Source organism: Lepisosteus platostomus, chromosome 27 (genome assembly GCF_059453375.1).
Source record: "Lepisosteus platostomus isolate fLepPlt1 chromosome 27, fLepPlt1.hap1, whole genome shotgun sequence".
Taxonomy (NCBI): domain Eukaryota; kingdom Metazoa; phylum Chordata; class Actinopteri; order Semionotiformes; family Lepisosteidae; genus Lepisosteus; species Lepisosteus platostomus.
Window position 1 is genome coordinate 6455118 of NC_142637.1, and position 25377 is coordinate 6480494.

At 45.4% G+C, this 25377-nt stretch overlaps 2 protein-coding genes and 1 long non-coding RNA gene across 5 annotated transcripts in view; 1 reads left to right on the forward strand and 2 right to left on the reverse strand.

The window, feature by feature from the left end:
* tmprss9 (transmembrane serine protease 9) lies at positions 1-12860 on the reverse strand. The gene is made up of 16 exons (XM_088621833.1): positions 12473-12860; positions 10754-10937; positions 10005-10132; positions 9497-9564; positions 8568-8743; positions 8247-8288; positions 7873-7986; positions 7004-7169; positions 6266-6540; positions 5464-5606; positions 4905-5157; positions 4225-4347; positions 3557-3725; positions 2261-2526; positions 1386-1522; positions 1-1302 (listed from the first exon to the last, which is right to left on the reverse strand). Exons 2-16 carry the CDS (start codon positions 10896-10898, stop codon positions 1141-1143), a joined length of 2367 nt encoding a protein of 788 aa, XP_088477959.1. The 5' UTR covers positions 10899-10937; positions 12473-12860; the 3' UTR covers positions 1-1140.
* LOC148639166 (uncharacterized) lies at positions 3652-23628 on the forward strand. 2 transcript variants are annotated; one of them, XR_015930781.1, is made up of 5 exons: positions 3652-3785; positions 10664-10828; positions 12463-12542; positions 21500-21717; positions 23544-23628. It is a non-coding gene; the product is annotated as an uncharacterized LOC148639166 (long non-coding RNA). The 2 variants fall into 2 exon arrangements; XR_015930782.1 differs by lacking the exons at positions 21500-21717; positions 23544-23628 and adding an exon at positions 14847-14957.
* The window catches only part of sppl2b (signal peptide peptidase like 2B), a 16522-nt gene continuing 8054 nt past the window's right edge, over positions 16910-25377 (reverse strand). Inside the window, exons 7-15 of one of the 2 annotated variants that reach the window (XM_088621838.1) lie at positions 25230-25326; positions 24997-25113; positions 24557-24638; positions 23622-23696; positions 23315-23377; positions 21582-21681; positions 20760-20837; positions 20306-20466; positions 16910-19567 (exon numbers count right to left, since the gene is read on the reverse strand). In XM_088621838.1, coding sequence (XP_088477964.1) covers positions 19385-19567; positions 20306-20466; positions 20760-20837; positions 21582-21681; positions 23315-23377; positions 23622-23696; positions 24557-24638; positions 24997-25113; positions 25230-25326 — 956 coding nt within the window. In that variant the 3' untranslated portion in view covers positions 16910-19384. Of the gene's footprint in view, positions 19568-20238; positions 20467-20759; positions 20838-21581; positions 21682-23314; positions 23378-23621; positions 23697-24556; positions 24639-24996; positions 25114-25229; positions 25327-25377 lie in introns of both variants that reach the window. The other variant, XM_088621839.1, reaches the window with a different exon arrangement.

A 25377-nucleotide genomic window follows, 5' to 3' on the forward strand; every position in this document is an offset into this window, starting at 1 on the left:
GTATTTTCAGGTACTGTTTTAATTTAGTTCAGGACAGAACGAACACGTTTAAGATGGAGGATTGCCGTAACTGCAGAGGAATGAACAGGAGGGAAAGAAACACTGAAATGCCAACAGTGTTGGGATAATTGACCTTGTTATTTTCCCCAGGAATATGTATTACAGAGGGCCCAGAAAGGCTACAAACTCAAGTTAATGAAGCTGGAAAACAAAAGGTAACAACGGAATAATGGTACAGTTCACGATGCGACATCTGGCTTTTTATCCGAGTGCCAGGACTGCAGCCCACATTGATTTCAATTTTTAGCTGAGTTATCTCTTTCTGTCTGATGTGCTAACAGCTCAGACGTACTACTTGCAAAGAAGACATTTCAGAACCATTTCTGTTATCACCCACTGTTTTCTGTCAGCATTTCTGTTTGTGTGGTCACTAGATCGAATCAAACATTCGTGTCTCAAGATGGTGTTTAATTTTAAAGATATTTGAAAACCCAAATGGATTACAAGCGGAGCTTTTCACATCCTGCTTTAAGCAGAAAATAGTGTCGGCCTGTTTGCGCCCAGATTCGTTTAGCACGGTAGACAGTGCGAATGAGCTGGTGGTTGCTTCTCTCGTGCGGTTGAGATGATGGAGTGAGACAAGGAATTACCCGTATTAGAAAAGATCATCACCACCTCCTTCAATTTTATTCCAGGCTGGGCTTTCAGTGTGCGTGGAGCATCACAACCTCCACATCGCTCCTTTCGAACACAAACAGAGAAACGGGACACAGGGTGCCCTTCTTTAAGGTGTAGTGCCCAGGGGGGTGGCTGACTGAGAGAGCAGTATTATTATGCAGTAAGCTGGGTGTTGGGTTGACAGCCAATATATATTATACAGTATGTATAATGAGTCTTGACTCGCAAATAAGCCGGTAGTATTTCTTATTTGCCTGCAACTGTTGTTCAGGGTTTGCAATTGTAATAATACTGGGATGTGGATGAAAGGTGATTGGGAAACCCTTCGGTCAGTCCATTTTCAGATCGTGTTAGTGTGCTGTTTTTCGAAGATGGTAGTGTTGTGACGGCACGGAGCTCCCTTGCCCCTTGCCCAGTAGTCCGTCCCCCTCGTCGATTGCAGCCAGGTCCAGGCAGGGCGTCCTAGAAAGGCAGGTACTGGGACATCCACTGGCGGACGGCGGTGAGCCGCACGTACACCCCCGGGAAACCGTTTCGGCCACAGCCGCGGCCCCAGCTGGTGACCCCCGCCAGGAACCAGCGTCCCGAGGGCTCCTGGCACGACAGGGGTCCCCCCGAATCGCCCTGTGGGAGGGGGAGAGGAAGAGCGTTGCTCACTATCCCGGGACGAGGGGGTGCCGGAGAAGAGAGGGTCGCCCCGGTCATACCGTGCAGGTGTCTGAGCCCCCTTCCATGAAGCCGGCGCACAGCATGCTGCTGGTCAGCCCGTTGGCGTACGAGCGCTGGCACTCCGATTGGCTGATGATGTCGACCGAGGCTTTCTGGAGCATGGCGGCTGGCGATCCTGCGCATCAGGGTCATAAAATAGGAGTTATCTTTTCCCACCCCCGAGTTTGGTGTTTTTACAGGTCCTAAAGGGGTTAGCTTGTATCCCTCAGCCATGCGTTTCACGCGCTCAAATTAGTTGTTTAAATTAATAATAATTAATAATTGCTTACACTTAGATAGCGCTTTTCTGGACACTCCACTCAAAGCGCTTTACAGGTCATGGGGACCCCTCCACCACCACCAGTGTGCAGCCCCACCTGGGTGATGTGCCAGTACGCTCCCCACACACCAGCTCTCAGTGGGGAGGAGAGCAGAGTGATGAAGCCAGTTCAGAGAGGGGGATTATTAGGAGGCCATGATTGGTGAAGGCCAGCGGGACATCTGGCCAGGACGCTGGGGTTACACCCCTACTCTTTTCGAGAAACAACCTGGGATTTTTAATGACCACAGAGAGCCAGGACCTCGGTTTTAAGTCTCATCCAAAAGACAGCGCCTTTTTACAGTACAGTGTCCCCGTCACTGGACTGGGGCATAAGAACCCACACAGGCAGCAGGGTGAGCGCCCCCTACTGGCCCCACTAACACCTCTACCAGCAGCAGCCACGTTCACATCTGCTGAGCTTCAGCAGGGCTGTCAGTTGTGAGCTGCAGGGTGATATGGCTGCTGGCAACGAGTCAGAAAGTGCAAGCGATGTTCTCCCGGCGTTAACCCTGGCATGCAGGGGGCCCCTGCGGGAGCGTCTCGGAGGCCCACCTCCTTCCTTCAGCATTCCCCAGCCGGTGATGAAGCAGTGCGCCCGCGCGGGGAAGCGGTGGGCGGGCGAGGGCAGGCAGGCCGGCCGCACGGCGCTGGTGCGCGGCGCGGGCACGGACAGCTCCAGCAGGGCCACGTCGAAGTCCATGGTGGTGGAGTTGTAGGCGGGGTGCAGGATGATGCGGCGCAGGGGGATCGCGATCCCCCCTTTCCCTGAGGGGAGGAGGGAGCCCAGGCTGGCCGTCCAGCTGTTTGGGGTCAGCTGGCTGCAAGGGAAGCAAAACTTAAAGGTTAGCCAGATGGTACAAAAGCATCCTGGTATGTGCCCCATCCCGTAGAAGCCCTATCAACAGCCCCCCCTAATCGTCTTCCAATAAAATCATTAGTGTGGCATAGGGGCCCAATGGCTACTATTGCTGCCTCGTAGCACTCGGCCCTGGGGTGCTGTCTGTGTGGAGTTTGCATGTTCTCCCTGTGTTCATGTGGCGGTGGGGTGGCTCTGTGGCTAGGGATCTGCGCCTGTGGCTGGAAGGTTACCGGTTCGTATCCCGTGGCCCAGCAGAGGAATCCTACTGCTTTGGGCCCCTGAGCAAGGCCCTTCACCCCAGCTGCTCCAGGGGCGCCGTTTAAATGGCTGACCCTGCGCTCTGACCCCCAGCTTCTCTCTCCCTGTCTGTGTGTCTCATGGAGAGCAAGCTGGGGTCTGCGAAAAGACTAATTCCTAAGGCAAGAAATTGCACAGGGCCAATAAAGTGATCTGATCTGATATCTTTCCTGCAGGTGCTATGGTTTCTTGCCACAGTGCACAGACATGCTGGTAGGTGAATTGGCTTCTGGGAAAATTGGCCCTGCTGTGAGTGCGCGTGTTTGTGTCAGTGTGCGGCCCTGTGATGGTCTGGAGTCCCACGCGGGGGGTACCCTGCCTTGTGCCTGTTGCTTGCCGAGATAGACTCCTGCTAACCTCCGTGACCCTGAGTTGGAGGACAGATGGACGGGTGAATAAAAATGCTTTAAACTCTCAAGCCAGTGAATTTCGCTGCATCGCATGTGTCATTCTAATGAGGACACAGCCCCTCTGCTAACATTGCATAGAAGAATCGATTGTGCTCCACGCTGACAGATGTGTGGGATTTTTGACTAGTTGGATAAACCTGGCAAATTACTCAATGCAATCTGTTAAAGAGTATTTGTTTGACATATTTCTGAAAGGGGGAGCTTGCACGGCGCGTAGGTAAAGCTTTTGCAGCGTAGATGCCAGGGGCCTGCCAGGGAGAGCACGGAGCAGCGGGAGCGTACTTGTTGAAGCAGTGGGCGGCTGTCAGGAGCCACTTGCTGTGGACGAGCGTGGCTCCACACCGGTGGGAGCGCTGGAACTGCACGCTGCTCATCCACGGCCACTCCCCCCTCCGCGCCGCCGCGCCGCCCACGATCTTCTGGAAGCCGATCGCCGGCCTGTCCCCGCAGTCTGGAAAGAGAGCGTGGTGCCGGGATACATGAATCCAGGATGCATGTCCGAGTCTACAAGGTAGGGGCGCTGCGTCACATTGGCGGCACGCAGGTGTGTGGGAAGTTCCTGAAAATTTCCGGGAATCTGCCTAGACGGTTCGATCTACTTCTACTATGATAAAAGACAAACATTTCCTAAAAATGAGCTGGTCGGTATTATTCTGCAGGGTTTTCACCAACTATTCGTGAATGGTGAACCTGTTCCTCAACACTTCACGGAAATCATTGCATAGTGTTAAAGAGTAAGTCAGTTCCAGGTGGGAATCTGCTGCTTCACAAGAAAATAGAGTTAATCAAAACCCATACATGCCCAACTCTACTATGCATCTCAGAAACTGATCTAGATGAATTGCAGTTCTTGCTAACTGACCTGTGAGCGCAATTAAACTCTTCCTACAGATGTCGCGACGTGAAACGCGTTTCGCTCAGTGATGTTTCGCACGTGATTCAGCACCCACCGCAGTTCCGCTCATCAGCCCTGTTCTTGCAGTCGTTGATCCCATCGCACTCTGGGTTGATTTTGCTGATACACGCCCCCGGCGCACACTTGAAATGACTGCTGCAGTTCACTCGTGGCAGCCCTGCAGAGATCACACTTCATAAACACACAAACATCGCCCTCGGCACCGAGGCCACGGTGCTGTCATGGGTGGCGAAACATTTGGTTCTGCTCATCACCTCAATCTCTTAAAACAGAACTGCTTACAATCAGCAATACAAATCACCCCACATTTTTAGTCTGCTGAAGCGGATATAGGCAGTCAGTCCACTTTAAACGTTTTTTTTGGGGGAAAAAAAAACAATTGAAAGCTCGCGCTGTTAGCTGAGCTTTAAACTACCTGCATCCTCCTGTCTTACCTTCTAAAAGTGTGCGATGCAAACGTTTTGTACATTTGTGTTGGGGTTGCGTTTAAAATTCAAAGTGATCAACCTCTGGTAAATGACTACGACGGAATTTGTCAGCATTTCTTCCCCCCCACTCCCCCCCCGAGGTGACTTACGGTAATACAAGAGATCTAAAAGAATACAACAAAAATAGAAAATAAAGTGGGGGAAAAAAAACACATTTCCTGCAAACAAAGAAGCAAGGCAGAGTATGCTGTTGATTTAAGCTCATGTAGAGGGGTGTTGGTGTTACCTGCTGTAGTGGGAGAGGCTGTGACAGTACTGGAGGTAGAGGTGGGCACTGCTAGGCCAGTAGGACTGGTGTTCACAGGGGCAGCAGTGGGGTCTGGGCTGGTATGACTGAGAATCCATTGCCTCAGCTTCGTGACCCGGGAGTAGATGCCAGGGTTATTGGCCTGAGCGCAGCCCGCTCCCCAGCTCACAATTCCAGCCAGAAAGAATCGCCCTGCTGCGTTTTCACACGCCAGGGGGCCTCCAGAATCGCCCTGCATTGGTACACAGACAGGGTGCAATAAATCAGAGCACGGGTGCAAATCAAATGTTGTGTCGGGCCTTGCAAAAGCTTCCTGTGTGCTGTACAACACTGCGTGCGTCGCAAACACTAAAGCAGAAATAGACCGCCCGGAGCTACTATAACAGAACGGTTTGGTTCCACAGACCCAAGCATGCAGAGTTGCAATCTGAAATAAGAACCAGAAGCAAAACTCCCGTCTTCCTCAGCCAGATCAGCTTGGACAGTGCGGAAAAGAATCTGACTCCTCTGCACTACAGTGCAGGCGGTGCCCCCTGACCTGGCAGGAGTCGATCTTGCCCTCCATGAAGCCGGCGCACATCATGTTGTCGGTGATGGCCCCGCTGTAGGAGTAGGAGGCGTTGCAGGTGCCCGAGTCGATGATCTTCACCACAGCCCTCTGCAGAGTGGACGGCAGCTTGCCTGGTCAGAGACACACAAGGCAGAGCTGAGGACATAGCAAGCAAGCCAGTTCCATTGAGGCAACAGAGCGTCTCAGGAAGATCTAGCACATGTCATCTCTTTGATTGAAATTTTTATTACAGGAGTTATTACAGAATTACATTTCACTTGCATATCATAAAGTAGCATAGAACCTGGTATTAATTACATACAAAGCAACAAAAAAAAGTGACCAAAATATCAATTAATTCCTAGCTAGTTTTATAGAATTAGCCGATTCCTACAATATTATACAGCAAAAGACATTTTTTTGAATAAGTGTCACAATATAAACGTTGTTTATATGAGAGTGGCCACATTTGCTAAAACATTTGTAGCATTAGACTGGAGCTGTGGAAAATCCAGTTTGCCTTCTGTTGTGAATGTGGATTCTCTCTTAAACTAAAATCATCTAATATTGTCTTAATCCACAGAGCAAGCAAAAAGAGCATCCATACCTTCCCAGTTTACCAAGATGTACCCCAAAAATATAACTCAAAAGGATGTAATTGGGGTTTAATTACTTTATGCTTTTCGAAAGAGAGGGCTCCAGCTAGGAGCACCGGAGCTAACGAGCTCGTTTGGGAAAGCGACATTGAGGAAACTGTTACAGTGATCGGCTCCAGGGGCTCCGGTCTCACCAGTGAACTGGCTGAGCTGCCCCCAGCCGGACACCAGGCAGCGCTGCTCGGGCACAAACACGTGGGAGGGAGCCGGCAGGCAGATGGGCTGGATGTAGGGGCCGAAGGTCAGGGGCGTCTCCAGCTCCAGGACCGTGACGTCGTTGTCGGTAGTCAGGTGGTCGTAGCGCGGGGAGACGATCAGGGACTTGATGTTGATCAGCCTGGACTGGGGCTCCCCACCGCTCACCTGGGTCGCCCCCACCAGGGCCTTCCAGTCCTTCGGGTTGCTTGCCCTGCGGGGCGAGGCAAGGGCAGGTGAGGCATTCTGGGAAATGGTACCGCATTGCCCAGCCTACAGGGGGCCAGGGCAGGTAGCCTGGCTCTGTCCTTTACTAGAGAGAACTATTACCTCAGAGATCTGAGGAGGGAAGGGAAATCTGTGGAAAATAGAGGGCATAGACTGTACCTCAAGAATCTGTGATATTGACAGTCATGTAAAGAAAAAAAATGGGATTTTGTCCCGATTGAAAATGACTCAGAAAAATGCACCTGAACAAGAGAAATTATTGTTCTGTAAATGTTGCCTTGTCTAACCTTAACAAGATCTGTTCATATATACAGTTTTAGGCATATATATATTAATGTAAAGTGTTCTATTTTGTGATGATCTGTATTGGTGAAAGGTAAATAAAGCCAGTCCTGGAAAGGGCAGAGAGCTGATGGTGGGGGAGGGAGGTCAGAGGAAAGTGGCGTCACCTCTCGAAGCAGTGCGCGGCGCTGACGATCCACCTCTCGTTGACAATGGAAGCCCCGCAGGCGTGGTTCCCCTGCCACTGCAGACCGACTTGCCAGGGGAGCTCTCCCCTCTGGGCGTCCGCGCCCCCCACCACCCGGGTGGAGAGGGCAGGCCTCATCCCGCAGGCTGGAAATCACAGCGGCCATCAGCGCCGCCGCCCAGGCTGGGAGCAGGGCAGCAGACCTTGGCCTGTCTTCCACATACTGCACAGGCGTTCGAGTCCCCAGGGTTTTTTTTTAAACCCGCCCAGAGGGATGCACAAGCAACCCAATCTTGTTTTCAAAGACGGGTTGGAAAGAACCTTGTTACTGGGAAAGACCGTAATCAACCCGTGCGAGTGACAGCTCTGAACGTTAACGATTTGTTTCATTTGTCTGTTGTTCAGCAGTTCTGTAGACAAGTAATAGGTTTATTCCATGCTGAAAAGAGAAGAAAGAAAACACAACGTTTCGGACGTGGAGGTGCTCACACCTGAAGAAGGCTCCACGGCCGAAACGTTGTGTTTTCTCTCTTCTCTTTTCAGCAGGGAATAAACCTATTACTTGTTCCTTTGCAGCCTACGCATGCTGATGCAGCTCCCCACCTGAACTATTGCTGTAGACATGCGGTTTTCCATCTCCCTCTATGTGCATGTAAAAGCTATATGCGTGCATGTGTAAATGCATTACTACATGATATTTGGCTCCCTTTCAAAACGTGAGGCAACAGGGTGGAATTACTTTCACCTCCAAACCTATTTTATGTGCGGTATGACTAAGGAGGTGCCACTAGCATCTTGCAGCCCGAGTATAATAGCACACCAGTGCATGACACTCCGAGTCCCACATACCGCACTGGGCTTCGTCGGAGGCGTCGGCGCAGTCCGCTACGAAGTCACATTCAGGGTTGATCTTGGTGACGCACTCCCCATTGTCGCAAGCGAAGGTCTTGGCAGGACAGCCGTCTGCGAACGTGCAGACACGAGAGTCTGTGTCCAGAAAATAATTTTCCACCCCACAGAGTTTAATGCCCCCCCCCCCGCTCTTCCCCAAGGAAAGGATCAAATTAATGATCTAGTTATGGCGTGGTTCTATGGACCCAGATGTGCCGCAGTCCGGATCACGTTTCCTGTAAATCACATCGCTCTGTTATGTCAATGGCAATCGGGTTGAGCTTGGCCTCAAGTTGTTTTTTCCTTCGTTTTTAAGACTGCTCAAATCTCACCTTTCCGGCCTCCGATGTTGTAAAAGGACTTCCCACTTGCTCCTGTAAAATGTAACGAAAACAAAAATGGAAATTTTCCTTTGCTTTAAGCAGGCCGTATCAAGGCTAGTGACATCTACTTCAATGAAAGAATAAGACATTTATATTAAAGATGTGGAACTATGGGAACCCTACATGACATTGTCAATAATAAATGTATTAAGTGGAGAGTGCATTTGTTTAAAGATCCTAGTGATTTCAAATATTGGGGGTATTATTAGTGAAAATGGCTGAATCTAAAACAACAGAAGAATGTTAAGAAAGCCCTGTCTGTTGTCTTACCCAGCAGCACGATGGAGGTTATTTCCCCAAATCCAGACACCTCTAGGGGGCGCCCTTGAAGCAGGGTGTTCAGTCCCTGTCGCAGGATGTCCTGGACAATGACTTCAGGGAAGGCCCGGACCCTCTCCACCCTGAATGTCATGCGGAAGGTCGCCATCACACTGCCTGTACTGTTCCTGTGTGGACAGAAAATTGCTTTTTTTAGTGCAAATAAAAATTGGGGGTTTTAAGCAGGAGGTGTCAGAAAAGTGACCTCAGAGATCACTGGCCTGTGGTGGCCGCGTATTCACAGTGACGTCGCTTTTTGATTGGTCAGTTTATCCAGTCACTGTGATGCAGATTTCACCAGATTTCACTACAGTGAATGTGAGATGGGATAGAGCAGCGTGCAACGGGTTAATTTTACCCTCCTGGTGATGTGTTGCTGCAATAGTGATTCTGCTCTGTACGAGAAGAACCACAAGTTCACACATCGGGTGTCTGTGCTTGGCTGAGAAGCCAGTGGTATGAAGCTCCTATCTGTGGGATTAGGACTGAATCCCTCTAATTCAGAACCCCCCTATTAAAGGTATTTTTAAAGGTATGTGCTGAAAGCATTCGTTTTAAAGATGGGAATCCACGTGTACTAATGAGCTGAAACAGCAGCGGGTTCAGGTTTTGTGAGATCGACTGAATGGAACCCTAAGGCAGACATTTTAAAAACCCTGAAGGATAGTTGCTTAGTGATGTAGATTTTTCAGGTCCACTGCAAAACAGGTACGGCACAGGCCTTTGTTATTAAAATCCTAATCTCATGCTTTTAACAGGACTGGTCTGCCTGTTGAGTCAAACTCCAGGAGCTTTTCAGTGTCTGAAATAGCCTCGTGAACTCCAGTCTACTGCCTACTGGACACTCTTCTACAAGACCACAGTCAAACAAATCCACTCACCCAAATTTAATAATGTCACTGCCCACAAAAGTATGTGCTACTGAGGAAGCAAGAAAGATGTGTCTGATCTGCGAGAGAGATAAAAACACATTGTGCTTTACTTTCAGTTAACAATGCTTTTACATTCAAGTCTTATTTTGATTGCTTTTTAAGTGCTCCACAGCAGTGCAATGCCCATATTCTGAAAAGGTGCTTTTCTAGGAAAAACAATGATATGCAAACAATGTTTGTAGAATAAATTCAGGTGGGGAGCTGCGTCAGCAAGTGTAGGCTGCAAAGGAACAAGTAAAGGTTTATTCCAGGCTGAAAAGAGAAAAAAAGAAACACAACATTTCAGTTGTGGAGCCTTCTTTGGGTGTGCATCCTCCTTATTTGGGTGTTTGTAGAATGTTTGTTAGCAATAAAAACATTGCAAAGATATGAATTAACCACACAGATATATTTAGTTTTCCCCTTCCCCACTTCTATCAAATTTATTGTTGTTACTCCAGTCACGCCTCTCTCTCACCTTTCCCCTGAGTGTTGAGGACAGCACAATGTTGTATGCAGAAGTCTTGTCACGTAAACTTGCTTCATACTTGAGGCCTCTCAGTTCCACAGTCCCTATATAGCTGTGCTCCTCTTTAACAAGATAAGCTGCAACGAGAATTAAATGGAATCTCTAAATCTCTTGGAAGAACAAGGATCTGTGACCTTACTCTTGCCTCCCTGGGCTGCATACAGTAAATAAATTCACACTGTGTTCTGGAAATATTAATGTAAATTTTAGACTATGACTCTTTGCTTGAAGGGGTGGCATGGTAGTGCAGTGGTTTGCATTTCTGCCTCGCAGTGTTGGGGCCCTGGGTTCAATTCCTGGGGTGCTATCTGTGTGGAGTTTGTATGTTCCCCTTGTGTTGTGTTGTGGGCCAAAAATGTACTGGTAGGTTAAGTGAGTGCTGGGAAAATTGGCACTAGTGGGAGTGTGTGCATGTCTGTGTCTGTGTGTCCTGTGCCGGACTGCTGTCTAGTCTGGGGAGTGTCCTGCCTTGTGCCCATTGCTTGCTGGGATAGGCTCCATCTCCCCAGTGACCATGAATTGGATAAAGAGGTCACAAAATGGATGGAGGTACTCTTGTTTTGGTCAGGGCTGGCCAGTTTGTAATGTGGGCATTTTGCTTTGGACAGGAAGTGGTAAAGAAGACTCAAGAGCTGTTTGAATGCCTGCCTAGTGAAGATCAGAGGACTGGGGGAGGAGTCAGGTTCTGCTTGACTCACCAATGAGGACACCTAGGAAGATTCCCAAGGAGATGAAAACCACAATGAAGACCACAGCCAAAACCTCACAGCAGTGTGAGTCCCTGAATCGGGGAGACGGGGGGTTGCTTGCAGACTGTTTGTCCAGACCCTTCTTCAGTTCCATAGTGGTCGGAAATGGCTCAGCAAAGGTCAATTTCTATTGCTGGAGACAGACAGGCAAGTCACTGTCTTGCACAGTGTTCATTTTAGAAGTCACCATTACTGAGCCAACATGAAAGACACAAATTCCTTAGCAAACACCCCCCCCCCCGTCCAGGCTGACCCACTGCGGCAAACGATTAGTACAGCCAACAGATAAACAAAATAGATAACATAAAGCAAAATAAAGCTTCTTTCGGTGCTGGAATTAGAAAAATAAGCAGAAGAAGCTGAATTTCCTCTTAGAAACAATATAGTACAAAAAAACCCCTGTGTGTTCAAAGATCACATGTGCAGTGTTTAAATCCGTGGAAGAAGCTGTATAATCAATGGATCAATTAAAATCTAGATGTGCTGAATGAGAACAGGAGGCCCTTCTTTACACAAAGGGTTGTGGGAGTATGGAGGAAGGTACCCAGCCATGTTGTTGAAGCCTATTCTCTGTTTTCTTTCACAAATTGGCTGAATACGATCCTTGAATTAATAGGCTACCAACTACCAGACTGGCTAGATGGACCAACTGGCCTCCTTTCTTTTGTAACTGTTCTAATGATCAGTTCATTTGAGAACTTAAAACAGCGTTTTAAAACAGACAGGTGGGACTTCCTGTATCTCACGGGTTATTTTAAAAAAGCATTGAGGGTTTTGGGTAAGTTAGTTTTCTCCGTACTAACTTTTAAATAGATTGTTATTCATATCTAAACATCAGAGCTCACAGATATAGTTACTATTCTTGGGCTAAACACAAACTAGTTTTGTCGGTTGCAAATTACAAGCCACACATTTTGTATTATGCATGGACAGACTGTGAAATAAGAGACCAGTTGGATCAATGCAACAGCGCATCAACACATCTCTTTGTCTTCATCAGTTCATCTACACACAAGTGGCAATCTTTCAGTAACCCTGTCTTCTGAGACTCCTCTGTGCTCTGAGGCTATCTGGCCTGACCAGGAATCCCCAGTCCTAGTCTTGGAGGGTCAGTGTTTGTTGTCCAGCTGGGCTCCTAAAGACCCCAATCAGCTCATTACTGGGTCTAAATGGACCTTTTTAACAGCTTCTCTTCAGGTGCTCTTCAGAAAAGAAATCAAGAAAACAAAAGCAGCTCCTGAAAGGGGGGACGCACAGTTTGTGTAAACTGCACTATTAACTGTTTTAATCCAATACAAAACGGTGTAAAAGAATGTTTCCCCCCCCAAATAGGTTACTAGGTCCATTTGCAAGCAACTATTTAATAAACACTTTTTTGCAGTAGCATTAGATATTGGTAACAGCTAATGGCCCAACTTTGAACACAGGGGAAAAGCGTTTTGTTCTAGTAGAATATAACATTAACATACTTTATTATTATTATTGTTGTTGTTGTTGCTGTTGTGCTAAGATTTATCTGACCTTTTGGATTACCTATTCAAATGTGCTTTCGGATTTCGGCTTTCAGATGATGGAAAAACTGCTTTTTTTTGTTCTCTGGTTAAAGTCGTATCATAATTCTTTTTTTTTAAATAATGTTCTGTATTTTCTGTCCGCAGCTTCCCTCACCTTTTTTCCGAACTTGGGCGACCTCCCAAAATATCCGTTGTCCTCGAAAGAACCCAGGCCTCGTCTTCAGGTAGGTCGCTCGGTTTTGTTGCCAAGTGGTGAAACGTTTTGAGGCTGTAAGATTTTGTGCAACCTGTAAAGGGGGCGGGTGGGTTTTTTTTAAAGAGCACAGGTAACGTTAAACCTCCCTCCCAAATTCTGAGAGCCCCCCCCCCTCCCACCTGCAGGTATCGTGTTCCAAAAAGGCCGGCTCCCCACATCCACGCCCTTCCAGACAGAGCTGTCCGCGCTGCAGGTGTGGGAACCGGCCAGCATCGCCTAGAGATACTGTATTGAAGTGAACTGTTACTCTCAGTGCTCTGAACTTCATTCAGTCGTGATTCCGAAGTCATCTCCCCACCCTGCTTACTGCTCACAAACTGAGAAAAATACAGATCATTTTTTTTAAATGTAAGAGTATCCCCCGCGACCCTGTATGGGATACAGCGCTTAGACAATGAATGGATGGATTTAAAAGTATCGGGTTTCTTTCTAAATTGCTACTGACAAGAACAAAAACTTCAGGACACTTTTCCTTTATGGGTCTTGTGTGAAGCCTTTATAACAGGAGTAAGGTTTTATTCTTCAAACCCTTATTTGTTCTTCAATATCTTTGATATTTTTGTATTCGGATTTTCGTATTATTTGATGCAAGCTTCGAAAATATCGAGGAGACAATAAAAACTGTACACGTTTCGTGGTGATATGAGAAACGGTCGTTAGTTGGTTACATGTTTTTTTTTTTAACCAAGAAAAAAAAAGTTGCTAACCTCTGCTGTTAACAGTGAGGGAACGGGACTATACTGGACAACACAACTCCAGAAATGGAAACACTGGTTCAAACACTTGCTACGCTTTGAAAGTCTTCACACACAAAGTGGTTTAGTTTATTATTATAGACTGACCGTGAGGGTGGCTAACAGTCAGCATGAGGTCATTTTGTGTCGAAACCTCGGAGAGAAGATTAGCATTAGAAAGATGGTGTTCAGTTCAATCAACTCCCCGTCTGCCAGAGTCGCTCCGTGATGTACTGATGGATTCAGTCAATTGCTTTTTGCCATTCTCGGGCGCTTGCGGTGATCTCAACAGCGTCTTTTACTCCTAAATCCCCGTGTTAGTCTCCTTTATTTGTAGATTAGCTCGAGTCTTGGGACGTTTTTTCGTGTTTCTTTAGAGTTTGCCGGGGGTCGCACATCATCCAGCAACCACGACTCATCTCTTCTCGAGATTTGAACCCTGTTCCTCACACACAGCAGAAGGCTGCAGTCACCACCCTCGTTAAGAACGGCCACGTCTTCCTTTTAGGCTTTTTTTTTTGATAAAGCATTTATATACTGCTGTAGATCAAAATATTCGCATTAGAACTAAAGCTCATGAGCAAACCAATCATTTCATCAGACCAGCGTGAAATGCATGACAAATCAGCCTGTTTAGGTACAGCTGTGTGCGTCTTAGAAGGTTAAAAATGAATCAGAAAGGTTTAAAAATGTAAATTGTTAAAATGGATAATTGAAAGAAATCATGGAGATTTGGTCTGGCTGTATGCTTCTGCATAATGACTTGCAGTGAACAATTGTTCCGCTCATCTCGGCTCTAGGGTATTACGGTTGCCTTGAGACAATTTTAGAAATCGGTAGGTTTTGCGAGAAATTTGTTCTTTTTAAACTGGGTAGTAGTGAAACTAAGGAAGTACGATTCGCCTGGTTTTATTTGTTTTACTTCAGTGCGACATCCTGATTGCTTGAAAAAAAAAAAGGGTAGTAGTCTTGCAATGCTCATCGTGAGCAAACAGTCAGAGCCCAGCTGCTGTTGTACCCCCTTCAACAGAGCGCTCCAGTCGTTTGGAAAAGGGTGGGCTGTTGTTCTCTGCTACTTACAGGATTAAATACCTCACCTTAAGAGTACACTTACACAACGGCTACACTCTAATAACGAACGAGTCAGACAAATTCACAACACTTACAACGGCGACTCTCTCTTAAACACCTATATTTAAGTATAAAACGCGACCTGTACTCTAGTTCTCAGCCAGTTTTCCTTTTAACCTAGGGATATGTTTTGCCCTGTACACAAAGTTATCTTATTCTTTCGCAAGGGAGGTTAGGAGAAATCGAATTCTGAAACGTCGCTTTGGTCACTTTTCGGTAATGGTGCTGGGTTGTTGTTTTTTAAGTCATGAAGTGTTATCTGGTACACAGTACGTTCGCAGCTCCCGAAACACACTCGTGTTGGACAGCTTTTGTACACTGGTTGAAAGTCGTCCATTTATAACTATTCGATACGGTGAGGACTGGAGTCCGTTTTCATTTGTGACTCCCTTATGCTCGTTTTTCAGTTGATGTCCTCCGGGCTACAGCGTTTATTCAGTATCTATTCCTGTCACCTCTGTCCTGTGCTGCGTTCCTGTGGCATGCCACTTATATTTTTTTCGACTTGGTGCCTTGTGGGTGAGTAACCCTATGTTTCTCATCGATGACTACAAAATCCCCCCCCATCCGCACACGCTGAACCACACACACCAAAAAACAAAAACAAAACTCCCGCTCCTTCAGCTACTGTGGTAGATTTAAATGCATTACTGTATAATTTATAAGGCCCCCAGAGGTTAGAGCTGCAAGACTTTTTCCCAGGGCTGTGGAAAGCAGTTTGGTGTTCTGGGATGGCAAAGGAGTTAATCCTGAAAGAGTCTCCGAAGTATCTCGACTTGTGTGCGTCTATTTCTTCCCAAAGGAGCACCCAAGTCATGGAGCAGGGATGTCAGTGTGGTGTAGTGTATAGCACTCAAGCCACCTGACTAGACGGTTGAGGGTTCAAATCCCAGATGGAGAAAAAGCTGATGCAGCCGTGGGTAAGGTATTCGTACCCAGAATGCTTGAGCAAGCCCATTGTAATTGTCACCTGTGAAACAGGTTAATATACAAGCTGAACAGACCTGGAAGAAAATCAGCTGGGCTCCAGCCATGACCAGTGCTGGTAGGTGTGTTTTTATGACCCAGGTATAAATTGCTTGAGAGCAAAATTATGAAGCCTAACAGTGGGAAAGGTTACTGGAAACTCATTTACCTGTAACCCATGAAGCAAAGACAAAGGATGAAACGAGCACAAGTGTGGTACTTAATATACTTTTTAATTGGAAAGGAACAAGTTATAGGTTTATTCCATGCTGAAAAAAAGAAAGAGAACACCTGAAGAAGGCTCCACAGCCGAAACGTTGTGTTCTCTTTCTTCTTTTTTTCAGCATGGAATAAACCTATTACTTGTTCCTTTGCAGCCTACGCATGCTGACGCAGCTCCCCACCTGAACTACTTTTTAATTGGTGCATGTCTTAATCCTATCACACCAATTTAATACTTTCAGAGAGTACTGAGAAATTGTGTGTTAAAAGCAAATACAAAACTGAGAAACACAAATCTAAGCAAGCATTCTGGAGCTTTAGGACAACCAGTCAACACTCCAGAACAAAGACACCTTTCAAAGTGTTGTCTCTCCAGAGAGACTCCAGGCAGAGGCAGTTAAAGCCACAAGTAGCTCTTTGTTAATGCACCAGGAGGTACATTGTAATCCTATTCTCTGCACACTCAGTGCTGCAGTGTGGTGTGAGCAGAGACAGGCTTTCAGATTACAATCAACCTCCCCCTGCATCAGTCAGACCTATTTAGCACTGCCTGCTTGTGTAGCTCAGCCCAATGTTTCAAAAGACAGAAGCCATTTCTACTGCAAACCTAGGATGCCACATCTCTCTTACAAGTGACAATTGCAACAATACCGTTACAAATTTCCCTCAAGTTGTTGTGAAATCTGCTTCATAAAAGCTGGGGGGTATAGTACGATTTGTGACCCTTTTTTAATGGCACGCAAAACAACAACAAAAAAATGCATAAAGAGAAATCGGGATTGGGGAACAGCTCCAGGAATCTGCACAAGAATCAGAATCATTTGCCATCCAAGTGCAGACGCCAACCATCGCTAAACACAAAATATATTGTGCGAAGGACACAAAAATGTTTAAGTGAAAATTGATTAAAACTGCAACTAAATAATATATTTAGGGAACACAGATTTTTTATTTTATGATAAAATCCCCAAAAAGGCCACATCTTATACAATAGCTGCTGTCGATTTGTGAAATTTGTGAAAATCTTTTCAACTGCACTAGTTCTACTGGGAACTAATGTGAATGTCTTTTAGCAGACTCAGTGAGGGTTCAGCTGGAGAATCCTGTCCTTTTGTGCTGTCTAAAGGGTATTTCCCACTAGTGACAGCTGAAAGGTTAAAGAAGCAGAGACAGAATGAAACCCACACAGCCTTCAGTCCCTTAACGTCCTGAAGGCGAACAAAACCAAACCTCTTTATTGCAGAGATGGGACACACAAAATAAGAACACTCAGGGAACAGCCTTTTATTTGTAACTTTATTGTACTCGATCCTCAACTGAGGTATTAAAAACTCACTTGGCTCCCTCAGTCCATTGACACTTATAGCAGTATCAGTCAAAGTCAGATTCTACACAAGCTTGAGGCCTGTAGGCATCCTTTTACATGGGCACTCAACTCAACATACCACACACATGAGATTTGCTTCTGTAGTGTACTGCTACTTACTTGCAGTAACCATGACTGCTGTATAAGCCCCTGCTATAACCTGTGTTGAGACACAACCCACAGGTCAACTCAACAGCAAATTGCCTACACGGACAGTACCATATCACAGAGTCAGTTCTGTAATTATGGGGAACAGCATACTGTCCACCATCCAGCCTTCAGGCGAGGAAAAGGAAATGCTTCTGCTCGCAGTTTTGAAGTGACTATTTTCTGCAATAATGCCAGTTCCCCCCAAAAAAGGGACAGTAACTCTGCAGAATGTTGTCTGGAGTCAAACTATCTCAAAAGACATTTTTTAAAATGAGAAATATCCTTCCCTTGCATCCAGTGCATGGGATTTTTCAAGATGCACTGCTCAAAATGAAGAGATAAATATAGGGATATATATATATAAATATTGTTGAGCAGTATGAGTAACTCATTACATCCCTGAAAAGTTGTCCAGCAAAATTACATCAATATGCATGAAGAACATTCAGAATTCTAAGTTATTTCAGGTATACCCAATTATGTAGCATTTTAAAAACAGGCTGACAGAATTTTGTGTAGAATCTTTAGCAATGCAACATTTCTAACATTCCCATGTCTGATTTCTCCACAGCCCAAAACCCCACGTCCTACTGTGTTCCACTGTCACGGGACAGAGAATTCCAAATGTTAATGACGGCACAACAGTCCGAAGGTTACAAACACCCAGAAATCTAATCCAAGAACACATTCTAGTGACGTTTTAACATTATGTACATTTTCAACCTCAGACCATTACTTAGGTGCAAGAATAGGTCTGGATTTGAGTCTGATATAAAGGAGAATTCTATGTAACCATAACATGTACTGGATTCTCACATGAAAGTCCATTGAGCTTCAGTCTGAAAACAGTGTGAAGGGCACATGGTGTGTATAAAACTAAGAGAAATACAGCAAAGTCTTGTTCAGCACCACTTTGATAAAATGAGACTTCATGTAGATTCCCCCATCTAATTTCTCCTTTAAATTCTTTTTCTCTAAGACATTTTAACGGCAAATGCCTATATCAGGAATCGGAGGAAATTCACTAAGTCAATTACTATAAAAAGACCCTGCCTCACCATTAACCTTATAAACCAAACACACAGATAACAGTTTTTTAGATCTTTTTTTTTCCCCAGGAAAAAATGCACTAGTCAAATTCTGAACCAGATTTTAAATTTCACCCATTCATCCTCAATCTGGGATTTAGGGTGAGAAAGTTCTTACTTTTTTAGGATTATAAAATTGGGGTAAATCAAGCACAAAACTGGGCATTTGAATGCTAGTTCCACCATGCTTACAAAAAGAGTTGTCAGGTTGATTTTCAGCAATACTGTTTGCACCCACATTCTTAAGCATTGAAACTTGAGCACATATGCCCTTGATGCTAGGAGTCGCAAATCCTTTTGCTTTAGAGCCAGTGTGTCTGCAGGTTTGTACTCTTAAGGGCTTAACTGTACCAATTTAACACCTTCTCTCAGGTCTTTAGGTGCAACGGCACTAAAGAGTGTTAGGAAAGCCTGCAGACACACCTCCACAACCAGGATTAGAGACCTCCACCCCAGCATAAGATGTGATCAAGACAAGCAAAAAAAACCCACCTTACTTTAATCACATCTGGTTAAAGGTGTTATCGTTGAACTTTGGTTCTCTCATGATCTACTTTTTGTTTAATAGCACCACATAGTGTTTGGATATTGCAACTGTGCCATTTTACATACTCGGGTTTAAAAAAAAACAGCCTAAAGCCTCAATTGACTGATCCACAGCTGCCTCTTGCACTGACTGACTCTTTACTTGAGCCGACCGACTGCACGGCGCGGATGCAAAGCAGCCCCCTGGTTTCGCAGGCAGGTCTGCCAGGATTATTGCTTGACAACAGGTACTAGTAGGATCCATGTCGAAATGGGAAAATGGGAAAGGGTGGGGATGCCGATGTCACTTCCCAGCCAAAGCACCACATGAGCACTGCAGTGTGGTCTCCTCTGTGCTTTTTGGGGGCGTGTTTCGGTTAGGGGTGATGCCTCATCTACGTGCCTTCCAGCACCCACAATTTAGAGCTTAGCGATTCTGAATGTCACTTGAGTGTTGTGGCCGAGTTCCCTCCTTCCTTGCTGCCAAGTACGTAGTGTTCACGTTTGCACTCCGCTGTAGTGCTCCCTACCAGACTAGGCCTTTTGCCAAATCACATCCCAGTCTTATACAAAAAAAAACAACCAAAGAAATAATATTTAAAAAAATGATATCCTAAGACAGTGTCCTCTATTCAGACTGGCTAGCCTCCTCTTTGGAGAGGGTCTTCGCCTGGGGAGGAGGATCTTCGATTTGATTGGTGGCCTCGGCGCCCGGGAACTCAGGATTGGTCAGGGGCTCCTCAGTGGGTGGTTCTGGGGACTGGGTGCAGCTGATGGGCGCCATGACAAGAGGAGGCTGGGGGACATCTTTCTGCAAAAAGCACATGGGGGGGAGAGAAAAAGGAAATGAAGCAGAAGCACGAGAAGGCAACTTGACTCCACTTCTCGACGAGCAACAATAAAACACATACACATGTACACACAGCAGACTCTCATATATGTGTCTAACACAGACATGGAAAAGTGGCCTACGATTTGAAAAGAATCTCTCTAAGGATGGGACAAACATCAGCAACAAAAAGAATATAACATCCCAACACCCCAAGATGCACACATTCTAATTTGGAAATATCTTGCACTTTTACTAAGATGACCAAAAGAGGAAACCAACATCCCTTTTGCTGACCTGTACTAGCTAAACGTACACAGAAAGGATAATTCCCATGTGCATTGTTCCTTAGATATGCAAAGGATGCACCATTCTCTTAGAATGTACCTGGAATAGCAGAAGGTAAGACAGAAAGACAATATGTTACAATTAGGTTCATTTAATTTGACTCCTTGGGATGTAATTGAGGTTTAACCTCAATATCTCTTCCCTAGTGTGTACAAACATGGTACATCAGCACAGAACAAGGTACAGCATTTCCCCTAAGACCTAAAATGCCCTTTGACTGCCACAGAAAACATACAGAGAGAAAAGCAAAGGTGACCAAGATTGCAAAGGTTTTCATGTCTCTGTGTGTGATTGGTTTACTCAACTTTAATTTTAGTTACTGGCAATAACATTAGCAATTTCCGCAGGCACTCATATCAAACTGGTATTCACCACAAAGCCACTGCCTGTCCAGAACATGTGCAACTCCCTGCGCCACAGCGCCACCGCCAGGCTAGTGAGGAGAGTGCAAGGCACCAGGTATAACAGGGCAGGCTGTCCCATCTGCATCAAAGCCAAGGCAACAAACGTGATGAGCAGGCCGACTCCATAGGCTGTAAAGAAAAAGGAGCAGACCTGTCAAGGCAGGGGACTCCCAGCATAGAGGATCAGCTGTTTTAAAAAAACACAGTTAGTTATAAAGAGCTTTGAACATGCAAAACAATAATCAATAAAGACCCGGAGGGTGTGTATTGTAAATGCTGCACGGGCTTGCTAACAGACCGGTTTCAGCTCAGAACAGTAGAAAAGAATAAATAAGTTTTAATGTCTGTTCAAATATACAACATTTCTGGTTCTGCTAGTTCTTAGAAAGGAGGTGACGAATTGTTTCTATGTGCAAGCTTACCTATAGTGCAAGCCACAAAATAGATCCTGGAGGACTGCATCTGGATGTCAAACCTGTGGCAATAGGCCACCAGCAGTCCTTTAGGAGAAACACAGCACATGCAGGGTGAGTACAGCAGGTCTCCTCCGTTTACCCTCTTGAAACAATTAAACTATAAGACACAACACTCTTCAGAACCAAAGGAAATATTACAGTAGATCAAATTTTCCAAATCCGGGGCCCAGAGACCCAACACACCTACTGGTTTTTGTGCCACCTGAATGCTCAATTAAATAACTGAACCCTTAATAGATTTAATAAAAAGCGTATTCTGAACTCCTTAATTGGGTTCAGGTCTTTAGTATGCAGGAGGGTGCCTTTTAAATACTTTGTTTCACAACTTGGGGGGGTGTGGTGGCTCTGTGGCTCAGGATCTGCGCCTGTGGCTGGAAGGTTGCTGGTTCATATCCCGCGGCCGTGCAGAGGAATCCTACTCTGTTGGGACCCTGAGCAAGGCCCTGAACCCCAGCTGCTCCAGGGGCTCCGTATAAATGGCTGACCCTGCGCTCTGACCCCCAGCTTCTCTCCCTGTCTGTGTGTCTCATGGAGAGCAAGCTGGGGTGTGCGAAAAGACAAATTCCTAATACAAGAAATTGTATATGGCCAATAAAGTGATCTCTCTTATAACTTATGACATTTGACCTCTAAGCAGAAAAAAAAAAACCTGCAAAGGTTCTAACCAAGCAATTTGTTTGTTTCAGTTAAGGGTTCACCCATCTGATACCCAGGTGTGTGGGTCCCCAGAACCTACGCTGGCACTCCCCGGCTTGGTCTTGATCTTACCGGGCACCAGGATGTCCCCGAACCCCAAGAGGGAGAAAGGACGGTCACAAAGAGCCAGGGGCGAGGAGTTCAGCCGAGGAACCTTCAGAACCATAGGCAGCTGTGGAGCAACGTGGCACAGGACAATAAGAACCAGGTATTGTGACACACGTCGCACCAGGAGTGCTTTGGGTCTTAGGAGAGCACCAGTATCACCACTAGGAGGACAATCCAAGTTCATAACATTTGCACTGCAATATGAAAAATCGTGCACAGCATGTGTACAAGGTAGGCATGAGCTTAAGTACAGGCAACCCCTGATTTATCCACAGATTTCTGAATTTTCGCTACAACGGAGCATGCAAATTGTTACCCTCAAACCTATCTCGTCTACAACAAGCAAAACTCCTTCCCTGTTGAGCATCCTGCTGCAGGCACTTCCAAACACGGCACAGTTCCCAAGCTCCGACATCGTCCTCTCCACTCGTATTACACATTTTGCAACAGCCAAATGGGCAAATTTCTATTGTACACGTCTTTTGAAATATGAACATGTTTTTGCTACAACATGCACAATTAATGTCACAATTTCATCCTATTGTAGGTGGAGGAATATACTGCAGTATGTAGTGTTGGACTAAAGAACGCTATACACTCTTTAATTTAGTTTTACTTGTATTTATTGAATTTTAATTGTGAGATTAATAATGAAGGTTTTATTTTAAAAAAAGGTTATATCTATAGCTTACTGGGTTTTGTTTGCCAAGCACCATAACTACTTTACAGCATCAACATAATTTAACATATGGAAATAGGTCTGTTAGTTTAACTAGACTTTAATGGTGAGCAACTAACATAAAGAGTAATACTGCTGTCATTGTCCTGCATTTGTACTACACAAAAGAAACATCTGAAAACTGTGAGAGTTTTTTGGAATTCGAGAACCAACTGGATGGATACACATATCATCTTATGAGAGTTAATTCTTTATTTACTCATTTTCGCCTTGCAACAGTTTTCATGAAATGAATTACGTTCATAAACCGACGTATATTTATATTCGGGTCATGGCTCGTAAAATGTCTGGAATGTAATTTGTAAAAAAGAATGTTATTTCTGTTAAAAAATAAAACTGTTTAAATGAAATGTATGTAACATTATCAAGTTGGCTTCTAGGTAAAGACATCTTCCAGCTCTGTCATAGCTGCTTGTGGGAGTATCGGGCACCTACTGTAGGGTGTGTCCTATGATTGTCTGCCTTGTGTGACTGTGTTGCTCTCTTGTGCTCCATCTTGGTGACGATTCACTAGCTACTGTCAATCATCAGGTGCAGTATTGGGTTTTTTTAAACTTGTCGAACTGCAGCCAAAAAAAACAGTTTTACAAGACTGGGCAGAGACTTGAGATGACCTTAAAATCGCATGAAGTTGCATTTAACTACAACAGCTGTTCTAATGCAATGCAGGAGAACTACCGGGACACAAGGGTAAGATGCTTTTTTTCTTCTGCAAAACGTATCAGCCCCCTTTTCCACGTGTTTTTGTATTCAACGGATTTCGTTTTCAAGATGAAGAGAACTGTCCAAGAAACTCAAACTAATTCATTAAAGACATGACATCATCTGACGTTTTTAGCAGATGACCAGATCCTTTTCTGTTTTTTCAGATGGCAGATGCGGCCAGCCTATGGCTAGGTCTTGAAGAATAAACGGGTTGTTTTTTTATTTCTGTATATACCTTCCTCGATCGTCTCACCTTCTCATGGGTAGATGAATCTGAAGGACCAGCAGCTACTTCCACCATGATACTCTCACCACTCTGTGGGTAAAAGGGGAAATCAAGTTTTGGAAAGAAACAGATCGCATCCATCCGTCAAAACCACTGAGTCGAGTCTTCAGAAGCTGCCTTAATTGTGTATATCTTCAACTTATGTCTAATAATTATTTTTCTATTAATCCATTCCCATTCTCTTAATCCATTCCAGGCTCACACTGCCCAAGTACTGACTGATCCAATACTGGCATTGGCCGTTAAATGAAAGGAAGAGGTAAACCGCACGTACCTTTGTGAAGAATGGGGTTATAAATACAAAGAAAACATCGTAGACAAACAGCACGGTCAACAGCAAAGTGCAGGCCTGCAGACAAAGAACGAGAACGTTTCAGATGAGGGACCTCATTTCCAATTTAAAGTGATGTGTGCAAGACAACGACAGGTGTGCACTGAAAGCCGCTCTGAAGATGTGTAGATTTCCGTGTGCTGAATATTCAAAGGGGGGTAATGACGGGCAGTATTTTCTGACTGCAGGGCACGTCTGGCTTGTGTTTGCAATGATAAAAACTAGGTGTAATGGTCAGAGATCCTTCTTATACAAGGCTGGCCTGCAGCACAGTTGATGGAGGCCTTTCCCTTGCCTATGGGGGAAGGTTGCATTATCATTTGAGAGAGGAAAAAGAAAGATCCAAAGTACAATAATATTATTACTTCCGTTTTAAATAAAATATTTTAAGATTATATTATATTCTAAAGTAGCATTCCTATGTTTTCAATGTTTGACTCATCCTTATTATGCTTACAAATGCCTGGTAACTTTAGCTGCTTTCTCACATGACTTGTGTTTAGATGTGTGAATTACTTAAGCAGTGGAAATCATATTATCATTAGCAAGGTCTACATGACATGTGGCCTTTGACAGATGTGGTTTCTAAATGTGTCCGAGTCCACATAAGGGACACATAATACACGGATGGTTATTACATGTGTCAAGTGATCCACTGCTGACACACACCCTCAATTGCTAGATTTGTGAATGAGGTGCTCTTAGGCTATTCCCACTGCAATATCAGTCTCTATTTCCTCTGTGTACCGATTCTTTAGATAACCCACGAACATGACGTGCAAACAAAAATCTGCACAAACAAAATCTCATGGGCGGATTGTGACTAAAACAAAACCGTACCACTATACACAGCAGACTCTCAACAACATGCAACGCACCTTGAAAGTAGGCAACCTGATAGTTTTGAGCATGTAAAGGCAGAATGCAATCCCCAGAGTGTCTTGCAGCACCCAGGCCCACCTGTGAACGGTAACAGAACACATTTGTCTCATCTACTGTATATATGCACACGTTATCACTTCGTCTCAGGACTGCATCTTTCTCATCAGCAGATACCAATACCAGTTAGGCCCCAATTCAGGGGTCTCACAGTCCTTCCTGCAAGATCTAGTGGTTTCTGTTTTAGCCAAGCTCTCCAACATCGTTGATCTAATTATGTGATTACTCTCTTCATTCGGGTACTCCTAAATAGGCACCGATGTGTTTTACAGGTAACTGGGTCTAAAGGGAAGCACTGATGTCTGGATCGCTCTGCTGCTGCCTCGGTGTGGTTCCACCCTTTGTGCCGACAGCTCTCCCAGGCGGGGCCCGGACTCACTGGTCCTCGTTCCTGAAGACTCCCCAGATCACGCTGACTGCCACGCAGAACATGCACAGCAGGAGCATCCGCAGCTGGGGGCGCTTGTGGCAGTACGGTAGGTTATTTTCAGGGATTCTGCAAACGGACAGAACAGATACTGCACAAAAACTCAACAACAGGAGAAGCGCAAAAGGGAGTGCAAAATAAAACCCCCCAGAAAAGACGATGCTTCTTCTCCCAGGGACGCTAACCTGCATTTCCCGAAGGGGATTCTCCGCACGAAGGGGGATAGGCAGCTGTAGAGCCCTATGGAGGCTGCCAGGCAGAATATTCCGATTATCATGTACACTGGGGAGAGAAGGGGGGAGAGGATACCGTGAAGCTGTATCAGGGTTTCTT